We start from the raw sequence: 23,924 nt of genomic DNA, 5'->3' as shown, positions 1-23,924 counted from the left end.
CTTTTTTTTTTCTCTAGGGACACTTCATTAGACTCACAGTGTTGTGAACAAAGAAATGTGCTGTAAGTGGGCTTATAACGGGATCTAATGGCTTAGAGAATCGAAATGTACCCCCCTCCCTCTATATGAGTACAACTACACACACACACACACACACACACACACACACACACACACACACACACACACACACACACACACACACACACACACACACACACACAGCCCAGAGGCCGAACAGGCTGTGACCTGCTGAATGAGTTTGTGCTATGGTAATGATAAGACTATTGAATGGAGCTGTACTCTGTCACACCAGCTGCTGGTCCAGTGATCCTACTGAAGGAATCTGATCAATATTCTCTTGTCCTCTTTTCTTTCTTTTGTTTTTTTTTATCCCAACACCCTCAATACTTTCTTCATTTGCAATCAAAAAGAAAAATCTCAGTCTATTGTCTAGAGATGCTATGAACACTCTTGACTTTTATCTAAAAGTGGAATTTTATTACAGAAACAAATGAAATATGTATTGATTTTGATTTTATTTGAGTATTTTAATGATTAATTTGACCAAGTAGGCTGATGAAAGTGAAATGTCTCCTCTTCTCTCATACACCCGACTTAAATACAAGATCTATTGCTTATGCAGTGGTTGACCCTTGCTCTCATTCTCACAAAAGAGCTAATCAACAATTGCATTACAAAGTTACAGTATTTCGCAATATAAAAATCACATTTTCATAAAATCAAGATATTCAATAGTCCTCCAGGTTCTGCTCAGGTTGAAACAGTCAAACAGTGAGGTCAGAGATCCTACTTATATTTAAAACACTTCTCTGCAGTCTGGAAGCCTACATTAAGTGCAAAAAATCTGTTTAGCTTTACTGTTGATGTGTTTTCAGAGGGAAAGCAGGAAGTAGACACCTGAGTGGTCCCATTTCCAAGTGTATGCTTGAGATCACTTGCAGAAATTAGATCTGGAGAAGCAGTGTTGGAACTTTAAACATAAACCACAGCAAAACTCATTTAGTGAGGTCTTGTAGTTATTACAACAAGATATAGACCCAAAAGAGTCACTGGAAACATCACAGGCATGCAAAAGAAATAAGTGCTAGTAAAACCTGTTCAACCACACATGCACACATTAAAGCATCTGTATGGAAATATTTGATAAAGGAATGTTAAATCTTAACAGTCCCAGAACCAAACCACAACATCAGACACAAATCAACTAACTAAAATCAAAGTAGCCGACCATCATTTGAGCTGAGTCTCTGTTGTTGTCATGGGGAACCGTGCAGACATGGAAACATGCAAGATGACAAGTAAGCACGTTATGCCTTATTCAAATAGCTGTAAAATTATCTTGGTGGCAAGACAGAGCAAGGCTTTTAAATTGATGGCAATGTTAAGAAAACGCTGGTGTTTCCACACTTTAAGGCATTTGCCATGTATTGACATTAAGATTGACTGCCCACAGCAGCAATGGGGAAACTCAGGTCTGAAAGTGGGGCATGTATAAATGAGATATAGTGAAGCTTCAATGGCAGTCAGACAGCAAGGCAAAGAGCTGTATTTGTTATTTTAGTATTCTAAAGTAAATGTTAATAATTAAAGTTCAAGTAAAACAGTTTGTTAAAATGAAAGAATTGCACAAATCACCCTGTTATATTCCAAGTCTCATTATGGGTTTAGACAGTCGTAGGATTTCTAAAAAAGATTGTGTTTCAGGCGTAGAGAGCTTTTGGCGTGCTGCGTTGTATCGTGTGCTGCTCTTAAATGGTTTATTACTGTCTACAAGCTCATGTCCAGGAAACGGTGTGTCTCATTGTAATGTAGGGTATTGATGTTTGCCGATTAAATCTGAGGAAACAAGAGGCTTGACCTTTTACAATTTGACAAGTGTGAAGGTTGTAAACACGGAGGATTTGCATTGTCATGTTGCTGCTGTGAGGAAATTTGAAAGAGAGGGAGAGGCCCAGGGCATTGATATGGCAGGAGATCGCTTTGGATCAGAACGAAAGAATGACAACAACCATAAACGGTGATTAGAGATAAAATCTGATGTGAGTGTGTGTATGCTGCTGTGTCATCAAGGAGGAGTGTGTTGTGCACACACACACGGCACCATTCTGACTGAATTTATTTCTTTCTGACTGCCTTTTTTTTTCTTTAATAGTCCATCTATGATTCAACAGGTCATTCCCATGGACCTAATCCTCTCATTTATAATTTATATACTGTCTTTTCCTTTATGGGATGTAGTCATTACATTCTCCAGTATCCCTCTCACCGAGTTGTTAGAACGCCAGCTGGGTCCTTTAGTGAAGAGCTTTGAATGCCTAAGCAGAAGCAACCTTCCTCTCTACACGTATAAATATTTCAGGGACAGATGGGCAGAATAAATTGACAGTAAAATTGACATTAATTCTGGCTTCTAGTTTCCAGAGAAAGGGGGCGTAGAACGTGTAGGTGAGAAGATGATGATGACTTTCGTCAAAGGGGGAAATGCAACTCACTTAATTTGTATTGTGTAGTATTTCAGGTATCACATTCTGTGTATTTTTTGGGTAATATAGTTTATATACTACAGTTGTATCCAGAACCATAAGCAAGGTGTTCTGTCACCGTGACTGTAACACCAAGCCTAGCTAGCCTGACATGCCATATGGTTTGTTGCGCAAAACCATCTGGAAAGTCACTTATGAAAAGTGTTTAGTAAAGGACGAGCATCATTTTTTTTTAAAAGTACTTTACAGGTCATTGGATGAACCACCTGTCCATCACTTTTTAACAAGAATGAATGTCAACCATTTACTGCACATCACTGCAGGATAACCAGCGTAGTTGGGAGGTGTGGAATGTTAGATAGCTGTAACTGCAGTGGTTTGTAACATCAGAAGCATTCAATCGTTTTTTGACAGATGAGAAGTGCTTTCAAGTTTAGTTTTTTACAGTCATTGTCCTCTTGCAGTTGCAGGAAACAATATTTTAATATAGCGTTAATATGTTCAATACTGTTTAAGTTGTTACTGTACAAAATCTGTTTGTTGTGTTCATCCACAGTGCTTTATTTTCAGTAATACTCTAAAATCAAATTTTGTGTTTTGTTTTTTGCTTCCTGGTGTCAAACTTTTCCCACAAGGGTTTAGTTTGCAGTACACTGTAAAATAATGGCAGATATTGAAAGTTACCAGTATTCTGGAAAAATGAACCAAAGCACCTGCCGTTTAATGGTTAAAAAATGATTAAATACCAGGCATACCAGCTACAGTTCAAAAATGAGATGTTATTTGGTTATGTATTTGATTTTATCACCTAAATTCATAGAACTGTTTTAGTTTTATTTAAAACTGAGTTTAAAGTGATAATGCGTATTTTCCATGGTGATAGGGGGCAGTACATACCTAAATCATTGCAAGCAAGCAGTATTTTTGTGTTTGAGTGACCTTACCAACAGATGGTAAATGGTAAATAGCCTGTATTTGATATAGCACCTTCTAGAGTCCTGGAACCCCTCAAGGCACTTTACAACACAATCAGTCATTCACCCATTCACACATACATTCACACACTGGTGGGGATGAGCTATGATGAAGACACAGCTGCCCTGGGGCACTGACAGAGGCGAGGCTGCCGAGTACTGGCGCCCCCGGTCCCTCCGACCTCCACCAGCAGGCAATGTGGGTTAAGTGTCTTGCCCAAGGACACAACGACAGTGACAGACTGAGCGGGGCTTGAACCTGCAACCTTCTGATTACAGGGTGAGCACTTAACCCCTGTGCCACCATTGCCCCAGATGGTCATTAGGGTCAAAAATCCCTGGGAGCACAACCTCTAGCAAAATAATAAGCACATCAGACTCCCTTTCATCAGTGGCAATGAGTGAAGAGGTAAATGTGTAAAACAACGTTTGTCAATGGTGAAAGTTTTGTGACCGTTTGTTACAAATCAGTAAATGCATTTTGTCCTCACAGGCTCCCGTAGAAGGAAATATGGCATCTAATATGGCATCACCCAGAGACTAACCGTGTTTCTTTATGTCAAGGCGCCTGGCCTTGTGAGGCGATGTCTTGCGAGGCCAGGTGCTTTGCTTACAAGGACACTGTCCTTACTTGGTCAGAGAAAACGGTTAAATGGAACAAACTTGCATCACGTGACCGCGACTTCCACAGCAGTCACGTAACATCACGGGAGATAACGTTATATTTATACGTATAAGTTTCAATATAAATATGTAAGCGAGTTACTACCCGCAAGCCACCGAAGCTGAAACTACTAAGCAACTAACCAACCATAGATAACTTATTTGGATCTAAAAAAAAAACATTTTAAATTAGTTAACTTACATTTAAACTTTAAATTTGCCCCCGAAGTAGCTACCGGCTTCTGATCCGCCATCCTTTTGAAAAGGGTCATTTGTGACCAAGGCTAGGCTACAAGACACCTCCCGTGTATCCTTGCTAAGCTAGCCAAACGGCTAACAAACAGAGAACTGATGCCTCGGTAGAACATGAACATCGGTGGTTCCTGATGATGTATCTCCCAGGCAACCGGGGTGGGACCAAGACATCAAGGTGAGGTTCCTTGGCATTGAGAAACACTCTTAGATCCACTCCCGTTTTTTTTAGACCTGATTTTTATGGTTAAATGTTACAAAGCTGCCGATATTTTTCAAAAACTGGGCATCGTTTAATTCATTTTCAACAACCCTTTGATGGATATTTCCAGAGATCAATGGTCAAAACTACACATTATTATTTAATTTGACAGTGTTTACACAGGTAGGAGGGAAGCTACAATAAGTAATTGTTTTATTCTAAGGCTACAGTGTTTGCAGATGCTCTGAATAAGCGGGCAGGCCATGCTAGTGTTCATACAAGGTGCTCATTATTCCAGGTTGAAAAATCTCAACACTTTTTACACCAAGTCCAGACATGTGGATGAAACTTGGAAGCCTTAATAAGTCCCAAATTTTAGTTTAGACATTAACAGCAGAGCATCTAACATTTAAACAATATTGACTTTTACTGTCTTTAGCAAATAGTGACATAGGGACTTGTGTTTTGGCATGTGGTTTAAATTGTGAATTAGTTCTGTTAACAAACCAAACAAGAGTTAGTTGTGTTTGTTTTGGTTATATAGATTAGCAAAGATGTGTTTAAGGAAGATGATTGACATATAATTCAAATCAGTTTGTTTATTTATAATGCACCCTTTTTACCACTAGCTAAGAAAGCCCAAGGTGCTGTACAAGATAAAATAGTATAACAAAATAAAATGACAACAGGAGACAGAAACCAATGAAAACTGTTAGAACTATTAAAATAAACATAAAAACCAAAAATACAGTAAAAGCAAGAAGAAGACATTGAACTAAGTTGTAGTTTACCTGTAGAAGTACATCTAGTAAAATAACAGTATTTTGTGATAATGTTTGGACCTACTTTAACGAAAAACTCAAACAGAAAAGACTTTTTTAATCCGTCTTTAATCATACTGAGTAGAGTCTCCCTTAAAGGCTGTCAAGTTGCTCTTTTCTGATTTATTTTTTACTCCCTTTCAGTCTCTTCCCTCCTACCTCGATCCATTTTTCCTCCAGGTCAAATCCCAAATTCCACTCAGATTTCCATCAGCCGTTTCCCTGCTCACCCCGTAAATGCCCCTCAGCTTGTATCGCCACATGCAGCAGAAGGGTTTTGTCCTCCCATCAGAGGCTAACTTACCATGTAGGGCGGTGGAACACCTAGAGCCAATGTGTTAAAACAATATCTGTGTCTGGCAGAAAGAAAGTCATCTGTAAAATGTTAACTTTATGGACAGAGACACGTTTCCTGTCATTCACACGTTAATTTAAGTAAACACAATTAATTGTTTAATCTAACATTCTCTACTTACTTTCCTTACTGACTCTGCACTGGATTATTCATCTTTCCTCACAGTCAATATGATGGCTTATGTCCAGTCACTGGGCAGCCTCGGTGTAATTTGGTCCACAGGGGTGGCTGGCTGTAGGTAGGGGGATAAAGGGAGTAGGGATAGTGGGGTATGGAGAAAAGCAGGCTTACTGTGGGGCCTTGGATGGAGCTGGTGAGCACATAGGAGAAGCATTAAATAAACATTAATGGAACTAGGTTACAAGAGACTTATTAAGGAGGCTTTTTGGGCCCCACTGTAAGGTTTTATGTAGCACTTTAATAACTCTCTCATGCGCACAGGTAAACAAACCAGGTAATTTATTGCCACCCGCAGCTGGCCATTGTGAAAACTGTTTTAAGTTAGTTCTAAAATCATTCCTCCTCAATGAGTTTTAGCGTGACATCAAACACAGTGTGGCTCCGAAAAGACAAGCAAATCTGACTTGGATGAGATTTTGCTGTCAATTTGTGATGTCAAAAAGGAGTGTCGTTAATCACAGCTTAGTATTTTTAAACGCACCCTTTCTGGCATGTCTATCAGATAAATAGTGACTGATTAGCAATGAGGACACTGAGGCAAGACAAAGACCTAAATTTGGATCTTCAAAAGACAGGCTGGGTTTTGTGCAAGAACTGAAGTTTTAAAGGGGAAATTTAAGACATGCGTTCTCATAGGTAGTTATTCAGAGTTGACAGCAAAGCATGGATGTGAGCAATGGGTTTTGGCCCAACTTTTGTGAGAACATGCAGCACTGACATGACACTGAAGTCCAAACCAACATGAACTACTGAATGGATTGCAACTGATGGTGTCTGACACAGCTAAATGATATTAAGACAACAATGCATCTATCTGAGTCAGTTTAAATTAGCTAGGAGTGTCAAAGTCATCTCCAACACACGTTCCAACCACTCACTGGTTATGCTACATCTCGGTCTACCACCTGGACTATAAAGGTATTGGCCAGACTCTGCATGAAATTTTTAGAAATTCAGTTTAACTACACTTTATCATCTATAAAAAGACACTGGGTTCCATTTTTAATTTTGCTTTGCGATTTTGCCATAATTCATATTGAAAAAATCTGAATTCTCTCCTCTAAACACAGAAGAACCGTGATGCGGATATGTCGCTGAAAGACCACTTCTGCTGCTAACGCTACATGATTAGCTATGTTTTGTTCGCCTTTGTGCTCTCAACAATTGCGGATAATTGCCTTTACAGCTGCAGCAAAAAGTCTGAACCATATGCCGGAGTCCTACATGCATTTTCAACTAACGTAGCAAAATTAAGGTCATAAAACTGTTTGTGAGGAGAAATGTAGTGAGCTGAAACACAACACTAGCTTTCTGCAGTGACCATTAGCACAGCTGATGCACAGACTGCAGGGGGTGGTCAGGGCTATTCGCTCATGAGATTTAATCTAAAATAATCTACATATTGCAAAGAATCCATCTGGAACCGCTACCACTACCATCGGATTACTGCCAAAACTAGACGAGCTAACAAGCAGCTGCAGCACCACCTTCAGGAGAAGCCATTCTGGTAAGCTATCGGTTAATTTTTTGCTCGCAGTTATATCAATATACTCACATAGTGTTAAAACTGGCAGCACATAGTTTTTTTTTAATTATTATTATCTTAGTTTAAAACGCATGCATGAAATGCAGGAGATGATGGTTCTTTCAAGTAATGTTCCGCCTTACGTTTCAATTGTTTAAAGAATAATTCATTCTGTTATCATACAGATTTCTCTGGAGGCAAATGCTCACAGCTGAACAGTTAAAGCACCTGAGAGCCTTTACATGTGTATATCCTCAGTAGTATCAATGTTGGCAGTATTGAACCTTCCAGCCACAAAGCAATAGCCTTTCTTCTGCAGCACGGTTTGGTACACAGAGTTCAGACGTTAACCCTCCTGTAAGGACAGCCTGAAGAGAAGAGCAAAGACTAACAAATAGGGTTGGGGGGCTACCAAAAGCTGCCTGGTGCTTGAGACCCGTTGCGCCTGTTCCCTATTCCACCACAAGCCCAAGTGACGTGAATTCCAGACATAGCTCAGACAGAAATCTTCAAAAAGTTCTACCGGAGTAGGAGAGAGAGAAGAGATTTGTTGTTTGAGTGTGAGAACTGGATGGAGTGAATATCAAGTGGCAATGTAGAAAAAGAAATATAATAAGTTTTTTTTTTTTGACTGGTGAAAAAAAAAAAGTGGAAAAAAGTAATAAATGATACCAGTGACTGTGAATAAGAAGAAATGTGTAATGGACACCCAGTCAAAGAATAGTGGTGAGAATAGTGCAACTGTGTATATGCTCACTACGTGTGTGTGTGTGTGTGTGTGTTTGCCTTCTTCATTCTGTTTTTGTATGCATGTTGGATGAAGACTCCACCATACAGGTTGTGTTGCTGCAGGATAGTATGCGTCAGGCTCCATCAATATGACATGTCTTTGGTGTGGAAATGTGAGGAGCAAAAGCTCAGCCAGCTTCAGTCCAGTCCCCAGCGGGACACATCTACCACAGTGCATACGTGGGTATTTCAGCGAGTGAGAGAGTGGAAGAGGAGGGAGGGAGAGAAAGAGAAACACAGAGCCAAAAGCCACAACAAACAGCAGAAGTGTCCACTGCCTCGGTGTGTTTGAAAGGCTGTTGTGAAAGACGGGCAGCAGTTATGAGATGAATATTTCCTGAGCCAAAGGAACCGTGGACTTAATCAATACTGGAAAATCAATATAGTATGTAAATGATGTCAGGAAGCCTTGGTTTGCCAGTGTTGAAATATGCATGCATCAACATGTTTTTAGTGGCTAAACTGATGTCATGTTTTAACCTGATCATGTTGATGATCCTCGTTATCAAATGTGTACATCAGCGATTAATGAGTTCATTTATATGAAGTCTAGCTGACGGGCTGTGTTAGTATGTTTGGATTTAAAACACAACTTCAGAACTTGAAAAAGTATTTTTAGGGCGAAGTTTTACTTTCACATCTGTCTGCTGACACTCTTGAGTTTACACACAGAAGAGAGGGGAGGTGTACAAAGGAGGCGATAACAGCAGTCTGTCAGGTGCTATGGGGGTAGATCATGTCCGGGCAGACATAGATGTAGAGAGAAGGAGAGGTAACAGAAGGACAAGTCAATCCACCATTCCCAAAGTCTCCCACTGGTAGAGAAATCTAACAAGCCTACATCCTCTGTGTTCCACTGGAATAATCAAAGATATTTTAAATTGCACAAAGTACGTGCATGGACGTCTCAAAGATATACAAACTTGCAGAGGGACTTGGACCTGGATGAGAACGTCCAACAAAAAGGCAAAAATAGAAACACAATAAATATGTGTTTTATTTATTTATTTATTTTGTAGAAAACTGTGGCCTCCACATAGTAATGACAGGTTGCTCAAGAAGAACAATGTGTTGATAACTGCTTGGCCCTGATAATCTTAGGCCACATGCTGTACCGCCAGATTGGGCATGTTTCCAAGGCGACTGCAAAAGAGCGCTAATTGCCTATAACTGCACCCATGATACAAAGAATTGGAAGCTGCTACCTTGGTAAGGGTAACATAAGGACGCAAAGTGTTGTCCAAATCATGGTCTAATTTATTAGTTGACAGCAACACAGTGACTGGATTTATAATTCATTAGCTTTCGCTGAGGACTAATTAAATGTTCTAATTTGCCTGTAAGTCAACATCAGTTTGTCCTTGGCTGCTTTTTAGATATGACATAGCATTCATGTTTTAAGTTTTGATTTGTTTCTTCAGTTTTCAGATGTTAACACCATAACTAGTGAAAAGTAGTAGACACCAATGCCCACATCTGTTCTACTCCTCATTTCACCACATAGCCCTATCTCTCAAGTTTACTGTGTGGCACTGAAAACAGTTTTTTTTTCTAGGTTTTAATTCGGTGGTCACTTTTTTGTAGGTGCTGTGTTGTGATCTTGATTGGTAAAATTCTATCTGTCTGCATATAATTGACCAAGAGCCACATGTTTATGTAAAATAAATGTGTGACATTAGGCTTATGAAGGTGGTGAAAATGCGGCATCTGAGAAGTCAACCAATTACCCCTTGAGCCTTTTTTTTTTTTTTTTATCATAGCTGCATTTCTTATAAAGTATAGATGTACACACATCAGGAGATAAAGCTGTCAGTTTAGAGGTATTTTATTTCATCCACTACTACCTCAGTTTTAATGTTGAATTGTTTTGGGGCCAAACACCCCTGTGGTATCCTCAGTCTGTTGTAACTTGTTTGTCATAAAATGAGCCACTAATGCCATGAGATGTGATTTTTTATTTAATGTGATCATGTGATTGGTCCAATTAGTTTTCTTTTTGCAGTGGGCAATAAACATGTAAATAAAAGTGAAAATGTAATTTTCACATTTTACCATTTTTTTATGTATATCTTGCACTTTGACGCAGCAGATACGCCAGCTTGTGGTGTGATTTATACAGCTTATGTGTCACTACTCTGCACTAGGGCTGCAGCTATCGATTTTTCTTTGGTAATCAATTAATTTGCCTCAGCAATCGATAGATTAATTGAATAAGCCGATAACCTGTTGTTTCCTTGAATGCCTTAAAATGTAAACAGAGTGGTACTAGTTGTATATTTACATAACAACGTTTATTTTATTCAGTTCTTTTTTAATTCGCTGTCTTTAACTCAGCAGAATGTTGACGTGAGAAGGATGGATTTGCCTGGGCCAGTCTGTCAAATTATGCTGATTCCTGAAATATAGAGAGAGAAAACACATTTAGCTTACCAGCTAACTACTATTATTGGTTTGTGATCACTAAAATAATAAACTCCAAAACAGTTGTACATTTTACTGTGCTTTTCCTTTCTGCAATAAAGATAAAACTGCAATGCTACAAATGAATTACATGAAAGTTAAAAACAGGCATGCAAAACCAAAGCCGTCAAGCAAACAAGTGCCTAGTAACTTTTATCTAGAGAGGCGCTATATAAAAGATATCTTCTAATTCAAACATTTTAGTCTAATTCTCATACTGACTTGCAATAAAACCCAGAGGGAAAAAAACACTTGTTGGCTTTTAGGGGTAGCAGCTAAACATTTCTCAGTCTCAGGCCTAGTCCACATGTAGCCGTTTTTTTTTTTAAACGAATATCCGCCCCTCCAAAAACTTGCATCCACACCACCTCATTTAAAAAATAAACTCTGTCCACACGTGCCTAGATAAATACGTTGTTAAGGACATGCCAGACCTGTAGGCGGCAGTACTTCCCCGTTCTTAACCTCGTCCTTCGTCTGTGGTCTTCCGCAAGGAGCAGTAATTCCGCTTGCAAAAACAAACAAGCAAAAAGTGCTTGGACAATTGATAAAGCGAGCGCAGCTCTGAGGGCATCCATGCTGTAGGCTAGTGTAAACACAGGTCGCACACGTGATGTCAGCATTTTTTTGTCGCGGAAAGTGACGTTGCGGACCTTAAAACTCCGGTTTTGTCTGTCCACACGCAGACACCCAAAACAGACAAAACACAGATCTTCACTTTGGCCGGAGTTTTTAAAAAGATCCGTTTTCGTGTGAAAAAACTCCGTTTTTGTGTGGATGACAGGCCAAAACGTAGAAAAATATCTACGTTTTGGCAGATCCCCGGCTACGTGTGGACAGGGCCTAAGTCAGCATACTGGGGATACTCGGTTTATCTTTGCTTAAACTCTAAATCACACACCTTGTCTTAGGTCCGTAGCTGATGCCTGAAAGCTGGGGACGTACTGCTGTTGTGAACCACTAGCCTAGAGTGATGTTAGCTTAGCGCAACATTTTATTTTGTGCTTGTGTTTAACGCTGGTCAGGACTGCACGCCAACCTGCCTTTTACCAGCAGGTGGAATGGGGATCAGAATAACGGTTGGCTCTAGACTCGAAGTGTGTGAATAAAAACAGAACACAAATGGTCTTTGGTTAAAACAGTGTATTAAAGTTATTTACAGGTAAGAATTAAAGAATGACAGGATAACAATTAGCAAAAATGCTACTCAATTCAAGTCCTAAAGATCACAAGGCTTTTTGTCCTTGTGAACTCAAGTTCATTTAGTCCTTTTTCCAAGTGTTAACGGCTGCCAGCCTGGCCAGTGGGATGCATGAGCCAAGATCACCCAGCCCTGGTGATCAGCCTGACACCGCCCCTCCTCCTCTCTTCCAGGCTGCTGAGGAGCACAGCTGAGCTGAATCCTGTTAATGACCCACACCTGGGATAAAAAGGCTGTGCCTTCAGCAGTCTAGGAGGCAGCAGTGCAGGGGTTCTGCTGTCCTCCAGGCCTCATTTTGTTTTCAACCCCACTGATTAGAAGAGTTTTAACTGTAAAAGTTTTGACTCTGAGTGATCCACATGGATCTTTTGTGCATGTCACCTAGTGTTGACTGTATTTTAAGGTTAACTCGGATTTAGTTTTTAGACTTTTATCAACTTCTTTGTGTTTTTAAAACACCTTCAGTTTAGGTAAAACTTTTAATAAAGTGTTAACCAGGTGTTTTATATAGTTGATAAGTTGTCTTTTAACTGTTAACCTTATAGTGGATTTTTTGTTTTGCATTATTTTAATAATGCTTTCCATCTGTTTGCACTTGTTTTTAGAACCTTTTATCACAATTAAACCCATTTTAACTCCACTGTCAACTGTACAATTCATATGTTACCCCCTCCTTCACATTTTAACACCTCCTGTTGCGGACGCAACACCAAATGAGGTTCGTTCTTAATGGTAGCTCGCCATCCACGGTAAAACCGAGGACAATCCAATGAGGTCTTCAGGATGAAAACTGAAGAAAAAGAAACAAAAATATCCACCCAAAAAAACCTGACCTAAAACAATCCAGAAAAGAAGTCATGAATACAATTATTTACATATATACATATACAAAGAAATAAACCAAATAATAAAGATGACATGTCTTTTTCGAAGTTACTTAAACTCTTTAACGGATTTAAAGTCGTACATTTACTTTCAAATATCAGTTTCTTAGTTATGTTTCACAAAACTTCTTATCAATTATTCAGCTGAATTCACATTTACACTTTGTTATAGAAATTAAGTGTTCAAATCAAATATCCCAGGAGATTGGCAAAGATCATTATAAATCATTCTCTTTGGCCTCTAAAGTGAGCAAATGTTCCAAGCAGTGCATATCATGAGGTTAAGGCCCTGTCCACACGTAGCCGGGGATCTGCCAAAACGTAGATATTTGTCTACGTTTTGGCCTGTCATCCACACGAAAACAGAGTTTTTTCACACGAAAACGGATCTTTTTAAAAACTCCGGCCAAAGTGAAGATCTGCGTTTTCTCCGTTTTGGGTGTCTGCGTGTGGACAGACAAAACCGGAGTTTTAAGGTCTGCAACGTCACTTTCCGCGAAAAAAAAATGCTGACATCACGTGTGCGACCTGTGTTTACACTAGCCGACAGCATGGATGCCCTCAGAGCTGCGCTCGCTTTATCAATTGTCCAAGCGCTTTCTGCTTGTTTGCTTTTGCAAGCGGAATTACTGCTCCTTGCGGAAGACCACAGACGAAGGAGGAGGTTAAGAACGGGGAAGTACTGCCGCCTACAGGTCTGGCATGTCCTTAACAACGTATTTATCTGTGTACGTGTGGACAGTTTTTTTTTTATGAGGTGGTGTGGATGCAAGTTTTTGGAGGGGCGGATATTCGTTTAAAAAAAACCCGGCTATGTGTGGACTAGGCCTAAGACTTGTGGCCTACTTACAGCTAACTAGCTGTATGCACATGAAGTTGGTTACTCACTGGAGAGTAGAGATACACAACCACAAACTTTGACAGCAGTTAAGCAGACTGAAGGGGTATCTGTAGCAATAATGACTACCATTAATACAGGGAAAAAATAAATTATACCAAATAAAGGAAATGACAACCAAAGCAGCTCACCAGTTATCCAAAGCGCAAAGAAAATGCAGAACCAGTTTGTCATACTTCCTGCTCACCTCAAGAGTAGGTAGTACCTTTCCAGGTAGAAACACCACAAAGACCACAGGCTGGTAGCAACGAGCTGGGACCTCATTTATCAAGCTTGCTTACGCACAAAACGGGGTCAAAAAACTGCATAAGCAACTTTCCACGCAAACTTTGGTATTTATGAAAAAAAAACTTAGCGGAAAAATGTGCGCAACTTTAAGTTGAATAAGGACCTGGCTTACAGAAATTTTGAACATGGAGAGCACCTGCAGTGCTGCTGCTGAGAAGGATAAAATTATGAAATCCTGCAGCATTATCACTTGTACTGCTTTGTTTTAACACAGAACAAGACCCCCCCACACGCATGCACACACACACATACATGCGCACACACTCACTTACGCGCGCACACAGCCTGAAGCACAGAATATGGAATGCAGAATATCAGCAGGAGGACAGATTGAGACAGAATGTCATGCATCTGTGACAGTGTGTGTGTCCTGTCACTGTGACTCGATTGATCATGCGCCCTGGCTACTTGGACAAGGGAGATCGTTGTTTGGCTGACTGGTTAGAGCGCATGACTATCACCCGGGAGTCTGGGAATCGAATCCCAATCGGACCATCTTTTTATATCCGCCACAGATCTCTCTGAAGAATTCACAGCATTGACAGCTTCAGCAACGCTGTGCCACTGCGTGGATTTTCTCTTATTTGTTTTGCAAAAGCACTTCCTTTCATTTCTCCACCTCACCCACAAGTACCTCAATTTCTGCTTCTGTGAAATTGCGCCTCCTTGATCTGCCTTGATCTACGGTCGCCATCGTTATTGGCGGAGTGCTGCAACAGCCGGCTTATATATATGCATGAGATCCACAAGGCACTTTGCATTGACTATTTATGGCAGTAAGTGGGCGTGGTGAGGGCGGGATGTGACTAAAATGCAGCTGAGAAACGTTCTCGTTAGTCTCCGATTTATGAAGCGGAGATTGCGTGCAGCTGTGCGTACTCCATGTTTGAAAGATCACAAACCTACTTGGCGTAAGTACATTTTTTTAGCTGAATTTAAGTACGGTTTTAGTAAGGATGCTATGCAATGTTTGATAAATGAGACCCCTGGATGTTAACAGCAGCAACTGAACTCTGGGGATTTAGAGATCTGGGCGGGGCAGCAACAGCTGGTCATCAATGGTTGTTGGTTTCTCTTAAAGGGGTGGCTGAAGTGGTGGCTGAAGTGGTTGCAGGTGCATTTGTCACATGGGTTACATGTGACCTTGTGAATTTGTCTGGGCATCTTTGACATTCAACCCCACCAAAATAAAAGTAATAATAAAAATAAAAATAAAAATATTGCAAAAAGTATGGCAGAAAGTGCTTCCCAAGGTCTTTTTTTTTTCTTGTTTGCTTTTATATTTTTCCTGCTTTTGCTTTTTTGTTCTGAGCAGTTTTTTCCCATCTTGAACATGCATGTGTGTACATATATTTGTGTTGTGTTGTCCTCATCCCACCCAGGGTGAGAGTCTTGCAGTGCCCAAGTACAGTCTCTATGAGGTCAATGGCTGCTGTGATAATGCTTAACTGATGCCAGCTGTCAATACTCATTCACCAGGAGAAAAGTCCTCTGCCTGTTCAGTAAATTACACAGTGCGACGTGAGCTGTGAGGTTCAAAACAACCTGACCCCACTGTTGTTGTGCGAAACAATAGAACAATGACTGCAATCAGCTTTTCCAGCACCCATCTGTGTCATGCTTGCTGCCTACAAAACACCTTTCCATTACTTCAGGGCTGCAGCTATTAGCTCTCCATGCTATTGACGCCAAAGTGAGATGGAAACCCTTCCTTACTATTTTATTTTCCTTCTGGTGACCTTGATGACACAGGTGAGGTTTTAAAGTACACTAAAGCTTGTAATGCTATTTCTTTCCCCACGGATCAACATATATATGTGCAATGTGCCTTATATTTGTATGTGTTGTGTACATGAGCTACATCTCTCACCTTTTTCCTTGACTCCATCCTCCTCACGGCTTCTGTAAACATGCTCGGGAGCAGTATGAAAAACTTTCCACCATGCACAAAAACATGCAGAAGCTCTTTGAGAGCATCGGCAGTTACTTTGCATTTGACCCCCACTCGGTCAGCGTGGAGGATTTCTTCGGAGAGCTGGCCAACTTCCGCATCCTGTTCTCGGTGAGTTCAACATTATGTGTTCTGTGTTTGTTGCTTTTTTTTTCTCTAAATAGAAGCATTGTAATGAACAGCAGCCACCATCCACACATCACACACACATTTGCCTACACACATTGGGTGTCAATGAAAAGGAAGTTTTTCATGTTTTTTCTGGGTTTTGCAGTAGGACCTCACAGACGGTGACGACGTGTGTGAATTTAAGCATTTCACAGATGAGACTGGATGTTAACGGAGTACTCCATCCATCTGTAGTTTTTGATTCATTTTGTTTAAAGATCACCTGCAAGTTTTCGCAGCATATCACCTCTTCCTTTGGGTAAATTTTGACATCTTGAAAGCTTCAGACACTATTAATTTGACTTAGAAATTCTTGTGTAGTTTAAAATAACTTCAAAGGCATTTGGCGACCTGGAAGGAATTACGCAATTTTAGTTTCATTCAAAGGAAGCAGTAAGGTTTGCCCTCTCTATATAATTTAAGATTTTGGTATTCAAGAGAAATATGTAACTCTTACCACATATGAGAGTGTTTTTTAGAAGAAAGTGAAAGTGCAGCACTTCTTTTTGGCCGTTTTCTGTAGACTTTGTATTTCCTCTGCCGTGACGAGCATCAGTAGTTCTTTTAACATTTCTTGCTGCTCTGAACAAAAATGTAACTACTCACCTGCTGTGTTATTTCCTTCCATATGTTATTGTTTATTGGGTCAGATTGCCCCTTTTCCTCCTGTTTGAAACACTCTTTCTCAAATGAGAAATGTTCGCTCTTCACTTTTTTAATGCCACAATTGACCAGAATGCTGTGAACCATTTTTTTTTATTCACAGAGGTTTCTGTGAAATATAAATGTTTTGTTTTTGTTTGGGGGTTTTGCCATTATGTTGTCAACATGCCACAAGTTAGACTTTTTATGTCAATACAGGTCATTTAGAAATGGAAAAGGAGGTTACTGGTTTCACAGACTGAAGCAGTTATTAAGCTACATATTTCGTACTGCTATCTAAGGCCTAGTCCACACATAGCCGTTTTTTTTAAAAAACGAATATCTGCCCCTCCAAAAACTTGCATCCACACCACCTTGTTTTAAAAAAAACTCTGTCCACACGTACCTGGATAAATACGTTGTTAAGGACATGCCAGACCTGTAGGCAGCAGTACTTCCCCCGTTCTTAACCTCGTCCTTCGTCTGTGGTCTTCCGCAAGGAGCAGTAATTCCGCTTGCAAAAACAAACAAGCAGAAAGCGCTTGGACAATTGATAAAGCGAGCGCAGCTCTGAGGGCATCCATGCTGTCGGCTAGTGTAAACACAGGTCGCACACGTGATGTCAGCATTTTTTTTGTCGCGGAAAGTGACGTTGCAGATCTTAAAACTCCGGTCGGAGTTTTTAAAAAGATCCGTTTTCGTGTGAAAAAACTCAGTTTTTGTGTGGATGACAGGCCAAAACGTAGAAAAATATCTACATTTTGGCAGATCCCCGGCTACGTGTGGACAGGGCCTAAGAGACGCAATGTTTAGAAGGTTTTTGTGTTGAAAGGTTAAACCTGCATGGCTGAATTAGGTGTTTAGTGTCAGATTCTTAAGTTTTTCATCTGAGCAATGCTAATTAAGAAGCACTGGGCACTGAATTACCAGGACTAAGACAAACAGACTGAACAGACATAAGTAGGAGTATGTGAGGAGAAGTTATAGAAGAGATTGTGATTTTATTCAAAAGACTGACTGCTTTGAGTAGGAGAGTGATAAACAAGGCCTCGGCAAATTTATGAACCTGTTAAACACAGTTTCATCAGCTTGGACCTGCTTCTGTGTGCGAATATTATTTTATTACAGGATCTTTATAGATTTTTCTTGAAAGGTTTCAGTTGAGGTTTAAATGCTTTGAAGTAGGTTAAGGTGTATAAAACTATAGTGAATTATCTTTGTTGATATACTTTTTCAACATTTATACACAAACACAAACATATTAAACATTTTATTCCTAAATGTAACACATTTTTTGCAATGAAATATTTTTTTGTCTCCTTTTTGACTAAACAAAACCAGGATGACGATTTATGATTAATCACCACAACACCTCTTGGTGCCAAGCACTTCATTCCTCTGCTTCCTATGCATCCCTGCTGGCACCACCCCCAAAAGCTCCTGGTGTCAGTTAGGTGACACCGTGTCCAGACAGTTTGCTCTCCTCAAAACCCATTAATGTAAATGGCAAGGTCCTCTTGTCTGAATCCTTGTTTTTTTCTTTTCCCCGATCCCCGTCTGAAACCAGCTTCTCTGATCAGAGTGCACAAGCACACACAACAACCCTCCCTCAAGGATTTCCAGACTTGCATATCTCTAAAAGAGGCATCCACCCAAGAAAGTAAATTATTCTCTCAAATAGCTGCATATGAATATTTTATTACAGATTTAAACTTTCCTGCTATGGTTAACCGGATAGGAGTAAGTGGGATATGGTGCTGTTAATATATTCATACAAAAACAATCCTTTAATCATCACATTTCTCTGATATTATTTATAGTTTTTGGGTCTTCAGCTTTGCTGACAGAAAGGCTAATCCCATCTGCTGGCAGAGCACAGGAAATCAATAGTTGTTCATATTTTAATGTTGTTTTTATTTTCTTAGACTGTGAATCAGCCAGGCTAACTCCTGCAACAGAAGATCTTCTTCTAGCTTTGTGATGAAATAAAAGGTTGTTCTGGAGAAGGTCTTGTGCTTATTCACCTTTGAAAAAGTCAACCTACATTAACTGTAGCTTATTGTTCCAAATGGCATTCCAGATGAATGTGATGACTTGATGTCTGTAAACATTTTGACTGAATTAGCCCATTTGCACCTGAGACTTTGTGCGTTTGCTTTAATTTTGTATTTGTTTCTGCCACAGATGTGATGAGCTGCAAATCGTTCTGGAGAAATTTAGTTTAGTTTGCGATGCCCTTTGTAATGCATTCACGGCGACAACCCTCTGCAGTATGAAAGAATGCCAAAGCAACACAGTCGCCTTAAATTGCTTTTACTGAAAAGCAAGAGCTTAATGCACCCGACCAACATAAGGCGTCTGAGTAAACTCGTTGACAGACAGTCCTCACAGAAATGAACGTAGCTGACAAGAGAATCCATTAACTCTAGTTTTCCTTCTGTTTTATGCTTCGCCTCCACCTCCTCCCACCCCTCTGTGACCAATGAAATAATATTTGATTTCAGTACGTGGAGTCAGTATTTGAAGAGTTCCACAATTTGTTAATTTAATGGTTCTGCTATACTCTGAAATGGAGCACGGGTGAAATGCAATCGCAGGCTGTGTATATGTAATCCTGACCAGAAGCATGAGGATGATTTTTCTCTCTCTCTTCTTTTCCTCGCTCTCCTCTTTTTCATTAATGGGTTATCAAAGCACAGCAGATGGGCTGGGATGAGCTAACAGTCTTCCTTGTTAATGAAGTGACTTTCTAATAAAACCAAAAACTCAGACAGTGTTCATAAAGAAGGAAAATGGAGCATCTATGAGATCAGAGTGATGGATTTTTTTAGTTTCTTCCACCTCTAGGTCTATTTGTTATTTCTGAATTGTAGTCATTCTTCCAATATGAGAAGTTATTACAGTTTGGATGCTCAGACACATTCTGTTGAGTCATCATAGTGTATCAGTAGTATATTTACTTATTGGTGAATGACACAGTCATTGCATTCATTGCTCCAGACTTTGAGGGTCATTTATCAACATGCATGCAGACCTCAGCGCAGAAGACTCAGTCTGTAACCTATAACTTCTAGAAGCCATATCCCCCCACATCCTGGCACACGGTGCAGCAGATGGCTAATAAACACATTTGCTGCTTAAAGCCCAAGCGTGGTGGTGTTTGTAAAATTCAAATGAGATGCAGCAATGACACTCTCTGTGTGAGATCAGTGGTGCAGCCGAGCACTTGGAAATACTTATTGCTCCCTCATCAGGCCTGCAAACTCGTATGCATGGGAGGGACGCCATGCTGTGGAAGATGTATTGTGCTGGGCAGGGTCAAGGAAGAACAGCACACACATATCATCAATTATTGAGGGAACGCATCCAGAAAGAGAGAATTCAGCCTGACCCTTGTTGGTAGGTTGCAACAATGGGTTATGAAAAAAATCTGGCATATCGGCGTGAATAGAATAATGCTTTTAATCTCCAACCCAGACACACCAGAGGCCAGGAAGGTGACATGTCCTCACTTCATCTTGTTGCTCCTCCGAGCCTAAAAGTATGAGTGAGCTGTTTCAGTGTGTTGCTGACAAGCCCTTCTACCATCTACATGGCATAAGGTGTTGTAAAACCAAATATTTGACTATGCTTGGTAAAGTTTATTAATTTTAATATATACATTAATAATAATTTAGCAATAAATATTTAATATGTAAGCAGCTATAGCCCACAAAGCAATCAAAGAAAATAAAACAAGTTATTATTTTAATACAAAAGTTTTTTTTTCAATAAAATTTTCTGACAAAATTATAATTATTATGTTATTGTCCATTATAATACAAAATCAGCTTCTGACCCAGTAGATGCCAAATAGAAAACAAAACAGTTTTTTTATTGTGCCTCAAGATAAAAATAGCAAGGTGCTTCACAAGAACAAAAATTATATATATATATATATATATATATATATATATATATATATATATATATATATATATATATATATATATATATATATATAATATTTTTTAAGAAGTTAAAATTCTGAAAATTGTATAATTGTGATTAAAAAATGTAATGAATAGGAAAATGAATTAAAGCTGCAAGCAGCGTCGTTCGTCCCTCGCAGCTCCGCGCTGCTCCGGCTTGGCCGGCAGCCCGGGGCACCCGACCACGTCCGCGGAACATAAACGTCGACCTTTACCACACTGGTGGTGTGATGACACTGACCAGCTTTAATGCTATTCTGACCACGTTTTTTGAAGTTATTGAAGGTTAAATTTATCTAGGGGGTGTTGTGACCAACCACAGAAAAATCCCATTGAGGTCAGCTTAGGTTGACAAAAATGATTTTCTGTTGTTTTGGCATCAATCAGACGTTGTGTGTGCTTTCTAGATCCAGTGAGCTGAAAGGGGTGGAGCTACAGGGATTTGAACCAACAACCACATCAATGTGTTTGGTTCAGTCACGTGATGTCACAAGCCAAGTATAATAAAGTTTCAACCTATATAGGGGCACTGTGACCATTTACAACTCAATCCCATAGAGGTCGTCTTTGATCATCAAAGATGGTTTCCTGTTAATTTGGCATCAATCAAACATTGCATGGGTCATCTAGAGACAAAATGCTGTAAGTGGGCAGAGTTAAAGTGATTTGAATGAGTGAGCAGATACAGTTGTGGATTGCAGTTGTGTGATGAATCCCACCAGGTTAGATATAGTTTGAAGCTTTTTTGCAGAAGTTACAAAGGTTTTATTGTATCTAGGGGGCGCTGTCCCAAATTTAGGAAATATTCCATGAAGAAGTTTGTAGGTTGATAACAGCCATTTGTGTGTAGTTTGGTGTGCATTGCATCATGCATGTGTTATTCAGGGCCTAATATATCTCAGGGGCAGAGCTAAAGCAATATCAACCAATTACCACAGGATTGTGTTGGGTGCCTTTGTGTGATGACACATAGCAAGTTTGGTACAGTTACAACCTCGTCTGTAGGAGTTTTTACAATTTTAAAAGTATGTAGGGGGTGCAGTGGTGATATTATATAACTTTCACCAACGGTTTGTGTCTCATTGGCTAAAGGGCATGATTGTTCATTGCCATGTTCAGTCTCGGGCAGATTGGAGGCTGTTTGTGGAAGTTACAGTAAAATGTAAGGTCACAGCGTCACCCCACACGTGCTGCTGACTGCTCCGGTAGAAAGGAGGGGTAAGGATCCTTCTATTGGATAATTACTGCATGAGCGATTATCTTTGAGCTGGCAACAAGTTATCTATCCCCAACTGGTGACATTCTCATTTTTTAAACACCATGTGGAAAGACACATCTGGTGGTCGTAGAAAAGATGTTAGTCTGTTCGAGAAGGGTCAGAACATTGGTATGCATCACTCAAAGAAAGCATCTAAAGAGTTTGCGAACATGACTAAAATTGGGTTAAGCACTGTCCAACGCATTATTAAAAACTGGAAGGACAGTGGGGACCCATCATCTTCGAGGAAGAAATGTGCTCGTAAAAAACTCCTGAATGATCGTGATTCTCGATGATTTAAAAGTTTGGTGACATCAAATCAAAGAAAAACAACAGCAGAACTCAGGGCTATGTTTTATAGTGAAAGCAAGAATGTTTCCACACACACAATTTGAAGGGAACTCAAAGGATTGGGACTGAAAAACTGTATAGCCATAAGAAACTATTAATCAGTGAGGCAAACTGAAAAAACAGGTTTCAGTTTGGTAGGAAGCATAACGATTGGACTCTGGAGTAATGGAAGAAGGCCATGTGGTCTGATGAGTCCAGGTGGACCCTGTTCCAGAGTGATGGTGCATCAGGGTAAGAAGAGAGGCAGATGAAGTGATGCACCCATCATGCCTAGTGCCTACAGTACAAGCATGTGGTGGCAGTGCTATGATCTGGGGTTGCTGCAGTTGTTCAGGTCTAGGTTCAGCAACAGGATGTGCTCCAAGAATGAGATCAGCTGACTACCTGAATATACTAAATGACCAGGTTACTCCATCTTCCTTGATGACACGGGCATATTCCCTAAGATAACAATGCCAGGATTCATCAGGCTCAGATAGTGAAAGAGTGGTTCAGGGAGCATGAGACATCATTTTCACACATGGATTGGTCACCACAGAGTCCAGACCATAACCCCATCTGGAATCTTTGGGAAGGCTTTGTGCAGCGGTCGGACTCTACCATCATCAATGTTAGATCTTGGTGAAACATTAATGCAACACTGGATTACACTACGACATTGAAGAAGCTTATGGATACAACACCACAGCGAATGTGTGTAATAATTAAAGCTATAGGTGGTCCAATTAAATATTAGTGTGTGTGTGACCTTTTTTTTGGTGGCAACTATTTTTTGGCCAGGCAGAGTATTTAACATGTTCATATGCATACATGCAGACTTTCAAGATTCTCATGAGTAGCCAAGAAGTGATTCATCTGAATTTATTTTTACTGTTTTTGTAATTGTGTTATTTTTCTCCTAAATATTGTTTAATTCTGAATGTCCGTTGTCCCAACTTACCACCAAAATGAGGCCTGATGGAATCAATTTTGCCTGAAGGAAAATGTGGGCAGTCAGAGCAAATAGTACCAGGACAAATTGTGAAACATATTTAGTGCTTTGATAATTAGTGTTGTTTGAATAGAGCAACAAAATTATGTTGCATAATTGAGTTTACAGCCTGAATTAATTGTTTGTTTAAAATAAGTTTTGTTGACAGGATTTTATTTGTAAACTGCATTATTTATGTTCATTTGAGAAGCTGAGGGCTATGGTTGTGTCCTCTGAAATGCACTGAATCGTGGCCGTAGAGAGAGGAGAGGATGCACTCACAATTGTCCAACTATCCGTTCTTGTCTGCTTAATCAAGTCCAGTCACATGATATCAATCCCTGCAGAAAGGCCTGAACCATCCTCTTCTAAGCAAACTATCAGCTTCCTTACTGGGACTTCAAGGCCAATGTCTTGCCTGTCAGAGTCCCATCGGGTAGGTGGGCGGGGTGTTGCGATGGAGCCAAGTGTTTGTAAAGGCTTTGAAATTAACTTTGGACTATTTAAACTTTGCGTTCTTCTGAGTTAAGAGTATATAGAGGTAATGATTTGTAGGTGGTTACTTTTAATACGCTTTCAATAGAATATAAAAGTATTCAATAAAATGTAATATT

General features: G+C 39.9%; 1 protein-coding gene across 5 annotated transcripts in view; it reads left to right on the top strand.

The window, feature by feature from the left end:
* The window catches only part of diaph2 (diaphanous-related formin 2), a 562,944-nt gene that overhangs the window by 457,014 nt on the left and 82,006 nt on the right, over positions 1-23,924 (top strand). For all 5 annotated transcript variants that reach the window (XM_054740030.2, XM_054740029.2, XM_054740031.2 and 2 more), the window contains one exon: positions 15,897-16,061. In XM_054740030.2, the coding sequence (XP_054596005.2) occupies positions 15,897-16,061 (165 nt within the window). The remainder of the gene's footprint in view (positions 1-15,896; positions 16,062-23,924) is intronic.

Source organism: Nothobranchius furzeri, chromosome 1 (genome assembly GCF_043380555.1).
Source record: "Nothobranchius furzeri strain GRZ-AD chromosome 1, NfurGRZ-RIMD1, whole genome shotgun sequence".
NCBI lineage: Eukaryota > Metazoa > Chordata > Actinopteri > Cyprinodontiformes > Nothobranchiidae > Nothobranchius > Nothobranchius furzeri.
Note: the sequence above shows the minus strand (reverse complement) of the source record. Positions and strands in the feature narration are given on the sequence as shown.